This window comes from Panthera onca, chromosome B4, assembly GCF_046562875.1.
Source record: "Panthera onca isolate mPanOnc1 chromosome B4, mPanOnc1 haplotype 2, whole genome shotgun sequence".
NCBI lineage: Eukaryota > Metazoa > Chordata > Mammalia > Carnivora > Felidae > Panthera > Panthera onca.
The window spans coordinates 38,291,935-38,311,012 of record NC_138345.1 but is presented as its reverse complement, the minus strand read 5'-3'; the positions used below and the strand labels follow the sequence as shown (position 1 = coordinate 38,311,012).

The 19,078-nt window shown below is 44.4% G+C and overlaps 1 protein-coding gene across 1 annotated transcript in view; it reads right to left on the bottom strand.

Annotated features, from left to right (window-relative positions):
* PRMT8 (protein arginine methyltransferase 8) overlaps positions 1-19,078 on the bottom strand; it is a 100,539-nt gene that overhangs the window by 30,564 nt on the left and 50,897 nt on the right. Inside the window, exons 3-4 of the mRNA XM_060658683.3 lie at positions 12,105-12,260; positions 8,859-8,922 (exon numbers count right to left, since the gene is read on the bottom strand). Coding sequence (XP_060514666.1) covers positions 8,859-8,922; positions 12,105-12,260 — 220 coding nt within the window. The remainder of the gene's footprint in view (positions 1-8,858; positions 8,923-12,104; positions 12,261-19,078) is intronic.

The window sequence follows — 19,078 nt, the reverse complement described above, 5'->3', positions numbered from 1 at the left end:
CAGAGGATTGTGGGGGCTTAGCCAAGTAGGGTAGGGATTAGGAAGGCAGGGGTACTGGACAGGGTTTTTGAATCATTGTGAATGTAGAAGGCAGCAAAGCCTTCCCTAGGCTCTGGGACTCTGAAATCATTCCAGGTATCACTGTCACCCAATACTTAGAGTTTACAGGCACAAAATGTCTTCCATCTCAGGGAGCTGGCACCAGTGGTCCCTCTGTGTGATACATGTCTGTCTACTCAGCAGGTGGCTTCTTCACTAGTCAAGTCTGTGCCTCAGTGCCCTCGATCCAGAAGCTTCCGCACTTCCAATGCTGTGCAGGTCAGTGTCTAAAACTGGCTGTGCTGGTCAGTGTCTAAAAAAGGCACCTGCTGGTGTCGGTGGTGTAAACATTTCCACCATGGCTGATTTCTGTTGTTCACGCTGGGATGTCACCCGTGCACAGTTGGGAAGAAAAGTGCAGGATCAGCTCTCACAAGGGGGTGTGAACTGTGAGCCAGTTCCATCATGCCATTGCGATCCCCCAGTCAGAAGTGGGCACCCCACTTTTCTCAATGACTCCATCATGTTTCTTTCTAAGACCTTGCACCATTTGTAATTTTATCATGATGTCTGTTCACTTGTGCTTATGTCTGTCTTCTCCGTGAGATAAGTGAGCTTCACCTGAACAAAAAGCTTGTCTGTCAGGTTCACCATTGGCTCCCAGCACCTGGTACAGGGCTGGCACAACAATGCCTGAAGAAACAAGGGCGTGAAACCCAGCCCTAAGATTATTAATAGGCTTCTTCACGAGCAGTTAGGAAAGGAAGCAGCAATTGCCAGGAGTCACTAGTACAGGTTCATTAAAAAAAATTATATCTGATTAATCTCATTTTTTCTTTTGACAGAGTTATTAGTCAAGTTAACAAATGAAATAATAATAACCATAGCTAAAATTTCTTGGCTGCTTACTGCCTATGGGACACCATTGTGTTTTAACAGTAGTGTGCTGGTAGATACTTAACAACTGGGTCTCCGGGGAAAGTAGCCCTGATTTGTAGCATTTGCTGGCTTCTGTGGTGTAAATATTCCCACTGTGGCCAATTTCAAGCCACCAAAGTGACTTCATCTGTTCTACAAATACACTGAAAATTTAACAGTTGGCCCTCAGGAGCCTGTAGGAGCCTGTCTCAGCATGCCACAGTTTTACGTGCAGTAACATGGAATCGTCACAATGACCCTATGACGTGTTGTTGCTCCCATTTCACAGATGGGGGAACTAAGGCACACAAAATAAGGTATCCAAGATCACAAGCTAATCGGGCAGCACTGAGCGTGAACCAGGAAGTCCGGTTCCAGAGTAAGTGCTCTTCACCCCCCTGCCTGCAGTGTACCATGTGGGGACCTCCAACAGGAGCTCTGACAAGTCCTTGCCCCCACAGCATCCTTATCGTATGGATTTGCCACTGGCTATTTGGCTGTATTCAAAGGCGCTGATCAAGAGCTGAACACAGACCAGCCTACGAGAGCTTCCACACTCACCCCAGGGCACCCATCAAAAATGTGGGAACAGCAAGCAGAAAACAATGACCCTGGAAGAGCCATGCTCTCTCGAAAGCCTGAGTAGTTGTAAGGAAGGACCAAATCTACCAACAGGAAGTCTAATATGAATAAGAAGTGTTTATTTGGATAAATAAACGGTTTGGATTCAAGACATAGGTTAGGAGCTCCAGCTGGGCAGTAATTCTGATAGTCAACAGATATGGATACGGACAGACGACAGGCTGTAGCTGATTCCATCTCAGCACCAGGTGACATTGCATTTTCCACAATCGCTAATGGAAGGAAGTTGGAGCCATGGTGTCAGAAGCACAGCATCTGGGTCCCTCCTGTCTCCGGGTTGGGCTTATTTCTTAGCAGAACTCCAAGGGTGAGGGGGAGACAGTGGCTCAAACCAAGCAAAGAGTGTAGGATCTGGGAGGGTGTCATCATCATCGGGGGATGTGGACAAAGGGCTGCCACATGACAGGAGTCTCCTACTCTGCATGGCCCAGAGGAAAGGAAGGGAGCCTCGGCAAGGCTGCAGGGAGGAGGATTCCCCCACCCCCGGAAACAAGTGCTCCTCACAACCACGGATCCCAAGTGACTGGTGGCAGGGTTCCTATCAGGCGAACCATCCCAAGGCTGCATGCCCCAGGGCGCGGAGGAAACCTGCCGCAGCAGAGGATTGAAGCGTCATCTCCAAAAGTCTCAGGGTGCGTGTGCGGCCAAGAAAGAGCAAAGTGTAGAACATGAAGACTGAAAGGACCTACACTTAACGTTTGAGCACCTACCACACACGAAGCCTGGCATTAGTCACTCTGAACACTGTCTCTCACCCCCGAATAGCCCTGCACGCTGTGCTGGGACATAGCTCCTCTCTGGGCAGCAGGTGGTGGATCAGAAAGTCCAAGCGATGGGACAGAGCCATCTCTACTGTTACGTTGTGGAGCATGCTCTGTCCATTGCCATTCTGCTGTGTGCTCAGGCTTCTTCGTCTGTGACACTTAATACTTTAGGACGTGCACAGGCAGGAAAAGAGAAAGGAAAGGAGGGATACACTTTCTCCCTTGAGCTTCCTGAGAAGTAAATGGGTTATAACTTTTTTGTTTCTAGAGCTATAAAAATTTTACCCATCCCTGAGGTCCTATGTCAATCTTCACAAACAAATCTACCTTTCTAAGCATCTTGGTAGCACACTCAGCTCCGCAGCAGGGAAAAGGAGGAAGTCAAAGTCAAACAGGAGTCTCTGAGCACGTGAGTGGGCCATGCATGTGGAAGAAGCCATGTGAAGGCTGCATGACCACTGCAGGTGGCTTCGTGGAGGTGTGTGTATACACGCGAATAAATCCAGCCCCAGGAGCTGTATGGAGGTGGAGGGGGAGAGAGATTGATTGATTCTGGGTAGCAGGTATTTTATGTCCTGTGTTGTTATTTATGTCTGTACACCTACGCTCCTAAGCCCCACACAATTGGCTGGTGCAACATTTCAAAAGCATTTCCATGGAAGCATTTGTACAGTCAAGCTGTCCTCTTTCCAGTACACATGCCAAGGCTGAGCGAGCGGGTGCAGCAGACAGGGCCCTGGGCGGTCTCACCGGCTCCACCCACCTGTTGCTAAGCCCAGGAAGGAAGAAGTGGAAACAACTTTGCCTTGTAAAGGCCCCTGGGCCTGGTGTTCCCTCCTCCTCGGTACACTGTATGTGAGGGGTAAGAATGAGGCATGGGGTTGGCTATTTACTTGGGGATAAGGGTTTGTCCCTCTTGGGCCTTTGCTCACTAGTAGAGAATCAAGTGTGAGCCATCAAAGTACAGCACCTGGGATGATTGCATGCTAAGAATGCGGCTGAGCAAACTAGATGTCTAGGCAGCCCAGAAAGGGGGTGTGTGTACCTGCCACAACAGTCCAGCATGGGGTGTTGAAGCTTGAGCAGTGTGGGGGCAGTGTGGTAAGCAGGGCATGAAGAGGTGGCCTGGGATGGGAGAGTAAAGTCCAAGGGGCCGAGAGGGCTGCTGCATGGGAAGCAGCCTGGCTCTGCAAGCTGGAGTCTAAGCAGGGAGAGGAGAGTACCCATGCCAGTGTCAGAGCCCAACACGGGGTGACAGACACGTCTGCATAGGGCAGGAGGTGGTGACAATGGGAGATGGTGTACATCAGGGGGGATGGTTTCAATAAGTAAACATAATAAGAATACTGGGAGCCAGGGCAGCCTGGGTGGCTCAGTAGGTTGGGCAGCCGACTTTGGCTCAGGTCATGATCTCGTGGTTCATGAGTTTGAGCCCCGCATCAGGCTGGCTTCTGTCAGCCTGTCAACTCCAAGCCCACTTTGGATCCTCTGTTCCTCTCTCTCTGCACCTCCCCTGCTTGCATGCTTGCTCTCTATCTCTATCTCTATCTCAAAAATACATAAACCTTAAAAAAAAAGAAGAATAGTAGGAGCCAGGTTTTTCACTGTCAGAGAAATGAATTGTAAACATGGGAAGAGAGAAAGTTAGAGGACCCTGCAGTGCTGGTTAGAGCAGGAGGTGGGGTAGCACGTGGACTTACACTTGACAGTATGTATAGATAGATTCAGAAGTACACGTTATGTAAATGTGTATGTAAACACACACACACACACACACACACACACACACACTCTCTAGTTCTTTCTACTGAAGCAGCCTGAGGGCCTCAACACCCTAAAATCAATGAACACATTTAGCCCCAGATTCTAGTTTCTAAATGCCATTGTCCAGTAAATGGACTCATGACTCCTTGGAGAAACAGCTGATTCTAAAACAAAGCCGTGGAAAGCACAAGATGAGCCTGGAACGTTAGTGCCAGAAAGTAAGAAAGCCCACAAAAAATGAAGAAGGAATGTCAAAAGGACACAGAAGCCAGCTTAAAGGTGCTCCCATGACCAAATTAGGAACAATTCGTGTATCAAAATAAGTACCTTTAATAATAGATGTAACCTATTGAATAAAATAGGAAATTAATGATGAGGAATGAAATATTTACATGGTTTCAAACCACTTCCCCCAGAAAATCTTACTAATTACAAAGGGAGAAAGAGCAACTTGACCATGGAGAAGCCTGGCAGACATCACCAGAAGCAGTGATCAAAGCAAATGCTGTCGGTAACAGGACAAATCAAAACTGCATGTCCCCAAGAGCATGCAGGAAAAAGGACACAGCATCTCCGCGAACTCCTGCCAGGAGGCACGATCTGAACCCAATCTTGCAGAAGCATCACATGCCCCCAACTGAGAGACATTCTACAGAACTCTGGCCTGCAGTTGTCAAGCGTCAAGGCAACAAGAGTTGAGGAGCATCTGGCCACTCCAGCCTGAAGGAAACCAGAGATGTGGCAACTAAATGCAACATGTGGTTTGAAACTGAGTCCTTTTAGGAGCGCCTGGGTGGCTCAGTTAGTTGAGTGTCTGACTTCAGCTCAAGACATGATCTCACGGTTCATGAGTTCGAGCCCCGCGTCAGACTCTGTGCTGACAGCTTGGAGCCTGGAGCCTGCTTCAAATTCTGCGTCTCCCTCTCTCTGTCCCTCCCCTGTTCACTTTCTTTCTCTCTCTCTCTTCCTCTCTCTCTCTCTTTCTCTCTCACAAAAATAAACATTAAAAAAATTTTTTTAAGAAGGTGATTCCTTTTACTCTAAGGGATGTTATTTCAACAAGTGGCAGACATAAGCGGGATCTGAGCGCTAGCTAATGATCATGGAAGAACGTTAGTCTCCTGATTTTGATGGTCACAGTGTGGCTATGCAGGGAAATGTCCCTGTTTGTATGACACGCATATGCATGTATTTGGGGCTGATGGGGCATCATGTCAACAACTTGCTCTCAAAGTGTTCAGGAAAAAAAAAAGTTGTACCTTATCTATATATTGGAATGTTTTGAAGGTTAAAGGAAAGAAGTGATAAAGATAGGAAGGGAAATAAACCAAATTACAGAGGGTGCCTGGGTGGCTTAGTCAGTTAAGTGTCCCACTTTGGCTCAGGTCATGATCTCACCATTCGTGGGTTCAAGCCCCGTGTTGAGCTCTGTGCTGACAGCTCAGAGCCTGGACCCTGCTTCAGATTCTGTGTCTCCCTCTTTCTCTGCTCCTCCCCCGCTCACACTCTGTCTCTGTCTCTCTCAAAAATAAACAAACATTAAAAAAAATTACAAGAAACTGAAGCAGAAGAGAGGCAGAGAGGGAAAGCTCTCGAGGTGTGAATTAGAGGGCATGATGAGGGGTTATTGGCTTCTTTTTCCTAGCATACTTTCAGACCCAAACCGCCCTTCTCCCAAAGTCAGGCACTCCTCACAGGGACTATTCTCCCCCACTCTCACTCAGGTCCACTCTACACGCTGCTACCAATGGCTGCAAGCAGCTGCCCTTTGCAAGCTTCGGGGGCTATAGTTCCAGATCCCAAGAGAATTGGTAGCAAGAGACAGATGAAGAGTCAGGGGGACGGGGAAGGCAGACCGTCCCTCCAAGGTCAGGCGTCACTGCGCAACTGAACATGTACAGAGGCAGGGAATGGTCTAAATGTCCTTTGAAGGCCCCTTGGAGACCAGGGGTGGTACTGGGAGGGTGTCTGATCAGACATCAATTTGTCCCCACCCTCTTCTCCTAACAGGTTTTAATTTTCATTTTCAGGATTGGCAGCCACTCCTGGGGATTCCACATCAATGTAAACACACTTTAGGAGAGAGTACAGGAGCAAGAACCAAGACCAAATTTCTGCCCTACCTCTCCTACCTCAGTTTCCCCATCTGTTAAATGGGGGGAACCTCTTGCCCTATGTCACAGAGTTGGAGAAAGGGATGTCAGATGAAAACACACGGATGTCAGGCTATTGCACCCTTGCAGAGAAGGAATTGGCCAGTTTTCTTTTCCTATCTTTAGTAGGCAAGTAGAGAGCTCACCTCTCTTTCCCTTCTGCCCATGTCAGGGACTGTTCTGAGGAGTGTGCAGGATAGCTGGCTGCCCAAAGTGAACCAGGAGAGACTGGACACCAAAGTCAGAGGTCAGGGCAACATGTCCTCTACTCAAGCTGGAAAAAGGCCTCTGGACCTCTGCTCATGGCCTCCCCAATACCGCTAACCTTTTTCATTGTCACTCACCTACCACCCCCCATCCCTTCTTCACTTCCTGCCTTACCCAGCTTAAATTCCATGATCCATTATTGAAACGAACTTGTGTGCCCCCACCCACTATCAAAGCCCCCACCCAGGTGGCCCTCCTCACACCCAAGCTGGTGAGCGTGGTAAGGAGAAACTCACACAAGGACTGAGCTTATTGCATATCTATGCTGACTCATCTCCAGCAATCCCCACCAGTCCAGCATATTTGCCTCCCTCCCTCCTTCTGAAAGACCATTCCATCATTTTCCACATCTTTTCTCATCCCCCTCTTCTCTGCCAATCACTGTCTCATTCTTTGAAAAGAAAATGGAAGCAACAAACTGGGGGCTTTCCACCAGCAGCCCAACTCTATCTGGAGCCATACTCCTCAGTCTCCATCTGTTTCTGTGGTTAAACTGTCCCTACTCCAAGGGAAAGACCAACCCCTATACCTGTGTTCTGGACCCAAGGGCCTCATGACTGACTTTTCTTTTTCCTGTATGTGCCTGTCTACTGGACAACTGAATCAGACACACATGTTTTCATATCTCCTGCCCTTAAAAACAACTCCCTGCCTTGGCCCCACATTCACCTGTAGCTACAGTTCCATTCTCCTGTTCCCCGGCACAGCAAGAAGACTTATTTATAGCCCTCTCTCCACAATTTATCCTACTCTAACTGAACTTCAGTCCCCACCCTAGCATTGAGTCTGCTCTTGTTTAGAACACCTATGGCCTCCATGTGGCCAAATGCAATAGTCACTTCTCTGTTCTTCCCTTATTTGATCTCTGAGCATTCCCTATAGTCGCCCCTTCCTCCTTCCCTTGGCTTCATGGTGCATCTCTCTCTCTTGAATGTCCATCAGCCTCACTGGGTGTATCTTCTCTGCCTTTTACTGGCCCTTTCTCCTCTGACTGACTTCCAAACATTGAAATGCCCCAGAGCCCTATCTTTGGTCCATTTCTTCCTCCAGCTATACTTTAAGCCTAAGTGACATCATCCTGTGGCTTCAAATAACATCCATATGCTGAAGACTCCCAAATCCCATGTGCTGGATCTCCCTGAAACATAAACTCATAAATTTACTCTTGCTTAACAAGTCCACTGGATGTCCATCTCAAACCTGACATGTGCAAAAGAGAACTCTTGATTTCTTTCTCCCTCCCGTCATCCCCAGAAGTTCTCTACTTTCTGTCTTCCACCATCCACCCAGTTACTCAAGGCAACAAAATAGCTCTTGCTCATATCTTTTTTATCATTTCCACATGCATCTCATCAGTAGACCCCCTTACCTCTAGCCCAAAGTGGTCACTTTTCTCCACCTCCACTGCCACCACCCTGGTCCATGCCATAGCATGTCCCCTGAGCACTGAAACAGCCTCCTAATGTGTCTCTGCTTACACTCTTGATGCCGACAACACATTCTAATCCATACCCCATAGGAAATACTTTTCTTTGCATAATAGTCTCCAAAATGCCTCTATCATCCTTAGGGAAAAAAAGTCAACCTTGTTTTCCTAGTTTACAAACCCTATGTATGGCCCAGCTCAGCACAGGGCCTAGAGGCTAAATCTCATCCAGTTGACTAATAAAAGATGCAAGGAGTTCTTTGGATTGGGGACACTTGTGGGTGTGAGTGTGTTCAAAATAGTTTTCCAGGAGGAGGGGTCTGGGAAAGGTTGCAATGCATGGGTAAGGAGTGAAGGGAGGAAGGGAAGGGAAGGCACCTCTATTTATAATCAGACACCAGCTTGGAGAAGGTCCCACTCCCAAAGGCAGCCTAATTGCCAAGACAGCACTATCAGCAAGACAGCCCATGGGCAGTAGGGGACCACATTTCTCCAAAGGCAGAGCCTGGGTCTGCTAGGATGCCACTGGTTTGCTGAAAGGGAGAGGTAGGGATAGGGTTGTGGAGAGCAAAGAAGAGGAGGAATAGCTGCCATTTTGCAAAACTCAATAGAATGCCTACAGCTGGGGCCAAGCAGAAGGCATGGCAGCTAAGCCATGAAAGCTGCGCTGGGAATAACGTGCCCTTGGCTGACATGGCTGGGATTGGGAACCTCAGAATCCTGTGGGTACAGTCCTGCTAATAGAGCCTCCACCAGGCTCCACCTTCCCAAGGCCAAGTGCTCTGTACTTTTCCCTCTTACATCAGTCTATACCACCCAAACAAGAAAGTGTTAAACCCCCTCACTCCCTCTGTCCATGGGAAAACACACAGAGGTATATCTTACTGTTGTCCAAGTGGTTGGCCTTAATGATCTTCTCTGAGTAGTCAGAAATACTGGAACATTCAATCTAGAAAGGGCACAGAACAAAGGAGAAAGGTGTAAAAAAGATCACAGCCTGTCTAGCTCCTATTTAACAGACAAATAAGCTGAGCCTAGATGGGTACAGTGACCCTCCCACAGTCATACAGCTATTTTTTCATACAGCAGACTGAAAACTACAGTGCATCCCTCCCAATTTGCAGGCCAGTGGCTCTTGCATTGAATTTGGCTGCCTTTGCTGTAAGGAGGCTGACTTCAATCCGCTGCTCCACAATGGAAGACCTGGTGTCCAACTTGAGAGATTCAGTAAGACCTGGCAGGTCTCCTCCTAGCCAGAGGAGAATGGGATGAGGTTGCTTAGCTGCTGTACTCTACCCACTCCCTCCCAATCTCCCTGCTGAACTGGGCATATTCCAGGATAGGGACCATCAGGAAAATGCCACGTCAGGGCCTCAGGACCAGTCTTGAGATCCGTCCTGCCACACATGTCATGCACAAGTCAATTCTTACCCTTTCTGCAGTGTTCACCTTTGAGATGGTTAATTCCTTTTAATCTACAAGTATTTCCAGTCTCCCCAAATCTCCTAAGTAAAGGGCCAAGGTATGTGAAAAATTAGCCAAGCATCAGCTGAGAGCAGGACCTTATGGGAAGAGCGGGAGATCGAGTCCACACCTGGGGCATGTGTCAGGAGACAGCCAGGGGATGCTGGAACCAGAGGGGAGAGTATTTGCATAGGAGGACTGAGGGGCGGGCCCACAGCTTCCATAAAAGCCTTGGGGATGGATGAAGGCACCTGCAGGATCAGATAGGGGTTGCTTTGTCAGAGAAGATAGAGCTAGGCCAGGCTCAGAGCCCAAGAGGATGGTCCCTTTCCTGGACTAAGAGGTCCTGTGGCCTTTGATCCCACTTTCTGTGGGACTGTGTTTCTCTCCTCCAATTCTTTCCCCCTCCTTGCCACGTTGGCACCCATCTGCAAGAGGCTGCATGGTTTCGTGGTGAAGAACACATGTTCTGGAGGCAGGAGGCCTAGATTCACATCAGGCCTTGGCCACTCTCTAACTATGCCTCAGTTCCCTCATAAGTGAGGAAACAGTCCCTGTTTAATGTGGTCATCATGAGGATTAAATAAGCCAAAGCATGCGAACAATTGAGAGCACTGATGGCCCCAGGCCCCAGGACCTTGGCAGCTTCACAGTCCTCCTTCCTCTTTTCCTGTCTTCTGCCCCCTGCTTTCCTTTCCCCTGTTCTTCTCTCTCTCTCTCTCTCTCTCTCTCTCTCTCTCTCTCTCTCTTTCTCTCTCTCTCTCTCTCCCTCCTCCCCCCTACCTCTTTCTCTCCTCTCTTTCCCTCTCCCTCCTATTTCTCTCTCCCTCTCTTCCCCCCTCCCCCTCCCCCTTTTCCTTCCCCCTCTCCATCTTTCTCTCCTTCTCTCTCTCCCTCTCCCTCTTATTTCTCTCTCCTTCTCCCTCTCTCCTTCTCTCCCTCTCTCTGGAGAAGAGCAGTGGGCAGAGGGGGAGCCTGGATCAGGAGAGACTGTGAAATGAGCCATCAGGAAAGAGGTCCAGCTACATGTGGGAGTTGTTTATAAAGGCTGTGACAGCAACAGATCAGGAGGCAGACGGACTGGGACAGTTGGGATAGTCACCACAGCTGGAAAGCGCTGAGTGGATGTCTCCTGACAGCTCCTTAGCTGGAGCCTCTGGCCACTTGGAAGCCAGTGAGGGGCAGCCCTACCCTTTCCCTGCTCAGCCCTCGGCTACCCGTGTCCCAGACCAGGACGAGGCCTCAGAGACAGGGCTAGCAGGGAAAGCAGTAGCATGGCTAGGTGAATCAAGTCCCACCCCCAGGCTGTGTGATCACAGGAAGTGGAGTCTGTCCCTTTCTGGAAAGCCTCCTTCCTGGTGAGGACAGCCCAGTGAAGGAAAGCTGGAAGGTAGGGAAGGGCAGCACTTGACCTGAGGCACCCGGATTGGCCCACCTCATCACAAGTGTCTCAGCTGAATACATCATGGCTTTTCCAGTTCGGTCTGTGGCAGAGATGCCTTGAGGATGTGCCGGGTTTCTAGAAGACCCTCTGCAGCCCAGGCACTGTCCAAGTCAGGTGCCGAGGGGGAATGCTGTCCCTGCTGGGGGACTCAGGGGCCGGCCTCTGAGGCCAAGTAGGGGTGGGTGGCAAGGGGTTTTGGAGGGCTCTGGTCAACCTGGGGGCCTGGAGTTGTCAGCACAGGCTGCAGGACAACCAGCTAAAAGCACAGAGAACAAAGCCGTACTAAAAGCTGCTCAGCTCCCACGGGCCTCTGCAAACAGCTATCTTGTGCACGTGCTGGGAGTTTGTAGCGTGTCTTTAATTTGGACCAAGATTAATTTTCATATTCCAGCCTTGGACCCACTGCATTTTTCACACATCAGCCAGCTGTGCAGAGCTCTTCTTTTTCACAGTTTCTTCCCAGGTCCAGACCCTCAGCCTCCCTGTCATCAGTCCGTGTGCAACTGTGTGGTGGCAGCCAGAGGAAGGCTGGGAAGCTTCCAGAGGGTCAGCCTCCATTTCTATCTGGAAGACCTCAGTGGCCAGAGCAGAATTTAAACCTACCAACTTGCCCTTCAAAGAACAAAGAAAGGAGATTGTCTTGTTATCCGCTAGGGCCTTATCCTAACTATATTAATATCAAATATTGAGTGTTGGTCATATGCTAAGCCCTGTTCTAAAGCACTTTACATATGTATTAAACTCAACTTCTTCTTCACAATCACCCCATGGGCAAGGTGTTGTTATTATGACCATTTAATAGATGGGGAAACTGAGGTACAGAAGTGAATTGTCCATGGTCACACATCTCATGACTGTAAAGGCAGAGATTCAAGGCAAAGCTCACGTGTATAATCACACTGCACTGCTTCTCAAGCTGATGCTAGGACTAAGTTCTCTAAGGTAATGATAACACCAGAATGATTTTCAGAAAGTCAAAAATCCTCTGTAAATGTCAGCATTTGTCAGGGCAAGGGGCCAGGAGCAATGCCTGAATGATAGGGAGTCATGGGATCTTGCCACACCTCCTGAGAGTCACACTTGATTTTTCTCTACTCCTCTTCAAGGATGTGGCCCCAACAAGGGGTGGACCTGGGCTTGTACTTGTAGGGAGGACAGGAGAAGGTGGGAGGCAAGGGCTATCTCTACAGAAGCCAACAGGAGAGAGGGTGTGGCATGCTCACCCCAAACACCTTCTTGGCCCCTGCTTTGGCAGCAAACATGGAAAGGATCCCGGTACCACTCCCAACGTCCAGCACCACTTTGTCCTTGAACACATGCTTGTTGTGATACATGGAGTTCCGGTAGGTGAGTGTCCGCACCTCATCCTTCAGCATTTCCTGTTATGGAAGGAAAGGAAAGCCAATTTCAATGTATTCAAGGCACCTGGGAGTACACCAAGGTCATCGACCCCAAGACTGTCCTGCCAATTTTTCAGGAATCTCAATGCTGGGGGTGCCTGCCTGGCTCAGTCAGCGGAGCATGCGACTCTTGGTCTCAGGGTTGTGAGTTTGAGCCCCATTTTGGGTGTAGAGATTACTTAAAAATAAAATCTTTAAAAATGAAAATCTCAAAGACATAATTAAGCTGAGTCGCAGGAGAGTATTGTAAGGCAGCTGGACCAGGGGCTACCTGCACAATTACAAACGTCTCCAGCCTTAAAACACTACCCAAGAAAGATAATTTTGTACTGTAAGAGAAGAAATTCCTGGCCAGCCCTGGGAAAGCTTCCATTTACCAAAGAACAAAAGTAGAAATTAGTGCAATGCAACTTGAGGGATTTAAGTTAAACCTGAAGCAGAATGTTCTGCCACAGTGAGAAAATTGTCATTGAACAGGTTATTGGAGGAGGTTTGTGTTTTGCGTGTTTTTGTGGTTTGTGTGTGGGAGGTGCATACTTCTTTGTTTGATTTTTTTTAAGAATAGAAAGTGTTTCTTAATCTACCATTATTCTAGTATTTTGTGGTAAAAGAGAAAGTAGGTTACCCTTTACAACTATCTCCAACCTAAGGAGAACATAATTCATCTGTGTATGGTGGTGAGGCCGGGATCTTTGTCCGTTCAAGCTATCAGCAAACACTTCTGACTAACTCATCACCAGTAATATTGGGATTATAGTATAATTTTAGTATAACTTGCATATACTACATATTTTATTTTATTTTATTTTATTTTATTTTATTTTATTTTATTTTTAAGTTTATTTATTTATTGGGAGGAGGGGGAGGAGAGTGCATGGAAAGGGCAGAGAGAGAGGGAGAGAGAGAGAATCCCAAGCGGGCTCTGCACTGGCAGCATGGAGCTTGACACAGGGTTTGAACTCACTAACCATGACTTCATGACCTGAGCTGAAACCAAGAGTCAGACACTTAACCGACTGAGTCACCCAGGCACCCCAAAAAGCACATATTTTAAATGCGTGGTTAGGTGTAAGAGTTTTGACTCACATACACCTGTGGGACAGCTACCATAATCAAGATATAGAACATTTTCCTCCCCTTAGGAAGTCCTTGATCCCCCTTGACAGTCAATCCCCACCCCCATCCAGATGACTAATCATCCAACTTCTATCGCTAAAGCTTCCTTCTGCCTTCATATAAATTGAATCATATGGTATGTATGGCTTCCTTTGCTCAACATAAGGTTTTTGATATTCATTGACTTTAGTGCACATATCCAAGGTTTGTTTCTTTTTTCTTGTTCTTGTTATTGACTAGCATTCCATTATACGGACATCCATTCATTTGTTGATGACTATTTGGACAGTTGCAAATAAGGCTGATACAAACATTCTTGTATAAGTATTTTTGAGGATATATATTCATTTTCCTTCGGTAAATACCTAGAAGTGGGCTTACTAGTAGGTGTTTAATTTCATAAGAAAGTGCCAAACAGCTTTCCAAAATAGTTGCTCCGGTTCATGATCCCACCAACAATGTATGAGCACTCGAGCTGTTCTATATGCCAATAACTTAGTATTATCCCTTTTTGAAATTTTATTCATTCTTGTAGATATGAACTGGTATCTCATTGTAGTTTTAATTGCATTTCCCTGATACCTATTGATGTAGGTAAATTTTCATATGCTTATTGGCTATTCATATAGATCTTCTATGATGTGTCTATTTGAGTCTTTTGTCCACTTTTTTTCTAGAGCTATTTGTCTTTTCCTTATTGAATTGTAGGAATTTATATAATTCTGGAAACAAATCTTTTTTCAGATATACATGTTGTTAATATCTTCTTCCAATCTGTGATGGGTTTTTTGTTTTCTTAATGTTGTCTTTGAAAAGCAGCTTTTAGTTTTGACAACAGCCAACTTTTTAGGTTGCTTTGTTTTTATTTTTTTAATGTTTATTTATTTTTGAGAGAGACAGAGACAGAGCGTGAACAGGGGAGGGGCAGAGAGAGAGGGAGACACAAAATCCAAAACAGGCTCCAGGCTCTGAGCTATCAGCACAGAGCCTGACACGGGGCTCGAACCCACAAACCCACCCAGGTGCTCCTCTTTATTTTTTAAAACATTTTTAAGGTTTTAGGTGTTTTTTAAATTTTTAATGATTAGAATTATTTGTGTCTTGTCTAATCTTTGTCTATCCCAAGGTCACAAAAATATTCTCCTATGTTTTCCTCCAGAAGTTTTATAGTTATGGCTTTTACCTTTAGGTCTATGATTCATGTCAAATTAATTTTTTATGTGGTGTAAATTAGGGGTTTGAGTTCATTTTTTACACAACATAGATGGTGAAAGCACCATTTATAGAATAGACTATCATTTCCACCATTGAATTACCTTGCCAACTTTGTCAAAGTTTAATTAACTATATATTGGTGCATTCTCTAATCTGTTCCATTAATAAGCCATTTCAAAACTAACTCAATTTCTGTAACTTAATATTAACTTTGAAATTAAGTAGTGGGGCACCTGGTGGCTCAGTCGGTTAAGTGTCCTACTTCAGCTCAGGTCATGATCCCATGGTTCATGAGTTTGAGTCCCATGTTGGGCTCTGTGCTGACAGCTCAGAACCTGGACCCTGCTTCGGATTCTGTGTCTCCCTCTCTCTCTGCCCCTCCCTCGCTCACACTCTGTCTCTCTCTCTCAAAAATAAACCTTAAAAAATGTTTAATTAAAAAAAAAAGAAATAAAGTAGTGTGAGCCCTAGTTATTTTACAAGGTTATTCTGTTTTTTTTTTTTTTAGATCTTATGCATTTCCATATACATTTTAGAATCTGCTTATTAATTCACACAGAACAGCCTCCTGGAGTTGATTGGAATTGCATTGAATCTATAGATGAATTTGGAGAGAATTGATATCTTAGCAATATTGAGTTTTACAATCCAAGAACACTGATACAGCCTTCCATTTATTTAGGTCTTCCTTAATTTTTCTCTGCAATGTTTTACAGACTTTAGAAGTCTTGCATTTCTTTCATTAAATTTATTCTCAACTATTTTTATTTTATGGTACTGTATATGATTTTCTAAAATTTTATTTTCTGATTGTTTTATGTCACTCTACATATGACCTTGCATTTTGCAGACTTGCTCCCTTCATATACTAATTCTAGTGTGATTTTCCATAGATTCCTTTGTTTTCCCATGTAAAAAAATCTTGTCACTTGTGAATGAAGACAATTTTACTTTTTTTCCTATCTATCTATCTATATATATATATATATATATATTTTTTTTTTTTTTTTTTTTTTTTTTTTTTTTTTTTACTTATTTTACTGCACTGGCAAGGACTGCCATGAAGTAAAACATTCAATAAAATAGAAGGCCGGCATCTTTGTTCCAATAATATATAAATGTCACCACTGAGTATAATGTCAGCTGTCAGCTTTCTATGAGTGTCTTTTTTCAGATGAAGAAGTTCTATTTATAATTTGCTAAGAGCTTTTATCATGATTGGCACTGAATTTTGTCACGTGCTTTTTCTACATTTATTAAAATGATATGTGACCTTTCTCCTTCATTCAGATAATGCATTGACCTCCATAGATTGTCTTCAAATGTTGAACCAACATCTTGTCATAATGTATTATCGTTTTTAAATATTGCTAGGTTTTATTCACTAATATTCTGTTGCAGATTTTTCTATTATATTTATGAGACATGTTAATCTGTAATTTTCTCTTACCTTCTCTGGTAATCAGGAATGCTGACTGAGCTTATGACACAAGTTAGAAAGTGTCCTCTCCTCACGTATTTTCTGAAAAAGCTTGTGTGAGATTGGTATTTTTCTTCTTTAAATATTTGACATATAATTCACTAGTAAAACCATCTGAGCCTAGAGCCATTTTTGTAGGAAGATCCCATTTTTTTTAATGTTTATTTATTTTTGAGAGAGAGAGAGAGAGAGCACAAGCATATGTGTGGGGGAGGGACAGAGAGAGGGAGAGAGAGAGGGAGAAAGGGGGAGAGACAGAGAGAGAGAGAGAGAGAGAGAGAGAGAATCCCAAGTAGGCTCCAAGCTCAGTGCAGAGTAGTCCAATGTGGGGCTCAATCACATGAACTGCAAGATCATGACCTGAGCGAAAATCAAGAGTCAGACACTTAACTGACTGAGCCACCCAGGCTTCCCAGAAGATTCAATTTTTTAATAGATGCAGGACAGTTTTAGTTTTCCATGCATTCTTAGATCAGTTTTGACAAAGTGTTTTTCTAATGAATGTATCCATTTCAACTAAGATATCAAATTTATGGGCATAACATTGTCATAATATTCTCAAATTACCAGTCGAATGTCTATATGATCTATAATGATGTCCTTTTCTTCATTTATATTATAATTTGTATTTCATCTTTTTCTTGATTAGTCTAAATAGAGCTTGTTGACTTAATTAGTCTTCTCAAAAACTAACTTTTAGCTTTGTTGATTTCCTCTATTGCTTTATTTCTACCTCACTGATTTCTGCTTTCATCTTTATTATTTGCTTTTTTTCAACTTACTTGGGTTTTATTTGTTTTCTCTGCTTCATAAAGTGGAAGATTTGACCATTGATTTTGCACTTTATTTTTGTCTAATGAAAGCATTTAAAGTTATAAATTTCCCTCTAGGTTTTGCTTTAATTACATTCCACAAATTTTCATGTGTCTGTTTCTAGCTATAACAAAATACCATAGACTGGGTGGCTTAGAAAACAAACATTTATTTCTCACAGTTCTGGAGACTAGTAAGTCCAAGGTCAAGGAGGCAGCAGATCCATTGTCTGGTGAGGACCTGCTTCATGGTTTGCAGATGACCATCTTTACCTTGTGTCCTCACATGGTGGAGAGCAGAGTGAAAAAGCAAGCCCTCCTATATCTTTGTATTTTTCAAAGAATACTTTGTAAATTTATTTTGGTGAGAGAAGGATAGATCATCTAACAAATGATGCTGCAGTGCCTAACTATCTGTAAGACAATAAGGCTGGACCATAACCTCACAGGATTTAAAACATTACTTAAAGATTAAATAAGTATTTAAATATGGAGGAAAAAACAGACAAACAAAAAAATAACCTTAGCAGAACTTTTAGGAGACTGTATTAGTTTTCTATTGCTGCTGTAACAAATTACCAAAAACTTAGTGATTTAAAACAACACAGATTTGTTATCACACAGTTTGGAGGTCAGAAGTTTCATACAGGTCTCATGGACTTGTCAGGTACTGGCAGGGCTGTGTTCCTTCTGGAAGATCTAGGAAAGAATCCATCCCCTTGCCTTTCATAGCTTCTAGAAGCTATCTGCATTCCTTGGTTCATGGTTCCTTGCACCTTCAGAGCCAGCAACTGCATCAGTGTAACCTCTGCCTCCATTGTCATCATATCTCATTCTCTAACTCTGACCTTACTCTTCTGCCTTCTTCTTTAACTTATTGGGACTCTTGTGTCGTGTCTCCTCTTATAGGGACACTAATCCCATTCATGAGGGCTCCACTTTCGCTTTCATGACCTACTTACCTCCCAAAGGCCCTACCTCCTAATACCAATATCCTGGGGATTAAGATTTCAACATATGAATACTGAGGGACACATTCAGTCCATGGCATTGTATTTTCATTATCATTCAGTTTCATTATTTTCTTTTTTAAATTTTTTATAAGGTTTATTTATTTTTGAGAAAGAGACAGAGCATGAGAGGGGGAGAGGCAGAGGGAAAGGGAGACACAGAATCTGAAACAGGCTCCAGGTTCTGAGCTGTCAGCACAGAGCCTGATGCAGGGCTTGAACTCACGAACCATGAGATCATAACCTGAGCTGAAGTTGGACACTTAAACCACTAAGCCCCCAGTTTAATTATTTCTTAATTTCTCTTGTTATTTCTTCTCTGGTCCTATTTTCAGTGCTGCTTAATTTCCAAATATTTAGAGATTTTCTAGATAATTTATTGTTTTTGGTTTCCAATTTCATTATGATCAAAATAACATACTCTACATGATTTCAATCTTTTGTAATGTGTTAAGATTTGTTTATTGCCTGGCATAGGATCTATCTTAGTGAATGTTTCAATGTGTATTTAAAAGAAGTGTGTATTCTTTACCTTGAGAATGCAATGATCTACAAAAGCCAAGTAGGTCAAGTTATTTGATTGAATTGTTCAGATTTCTACATCTTACTAATTTTGTGTGTGGTTATTTGTTCTATCAATTATCAAGAGAGAAGTGTTTAGAAAAATCTTTAACCATGGTTAGGGATTTGTATTTTTCTCCCTCTAGTCCTATAGATTTTGCCTGATGCTTTTAATGCTCTGTGGACATGTGTATGACAATTTTGCAATGTGTCACCTTGGCCAGGCTACTCTGAATTTCCATAATTCTCTTTCTACTATGTCACCAGCTAAAGTGAGTCCCAAAGAAGATTCTTATGAGATTTGGAAGGTAGAAGGGGGCAGAAATCATTTTGTAGTGCACACTTGTCAATGATGATGTGTTGACTCGCTTTGTTGGCATGAAGCAGAAGCTGGGCCTTCTTCAGTTTCTTTGTCTCCTGGGACAGGTGTGTGTGTTTAGCTTCATGATAAAATGCCCAGCCTCTGTAGGATATGCCCACCACAGAAGTCAAAGGCAACAGAATGGACATGTCTTTTGGTCTGTCCTCATAGGGTTCAAGCTTGTGAATATTGGTTCTAGCTACTCCTGATTTCCCCCTATTTTACATTCATATTCCTTTCTG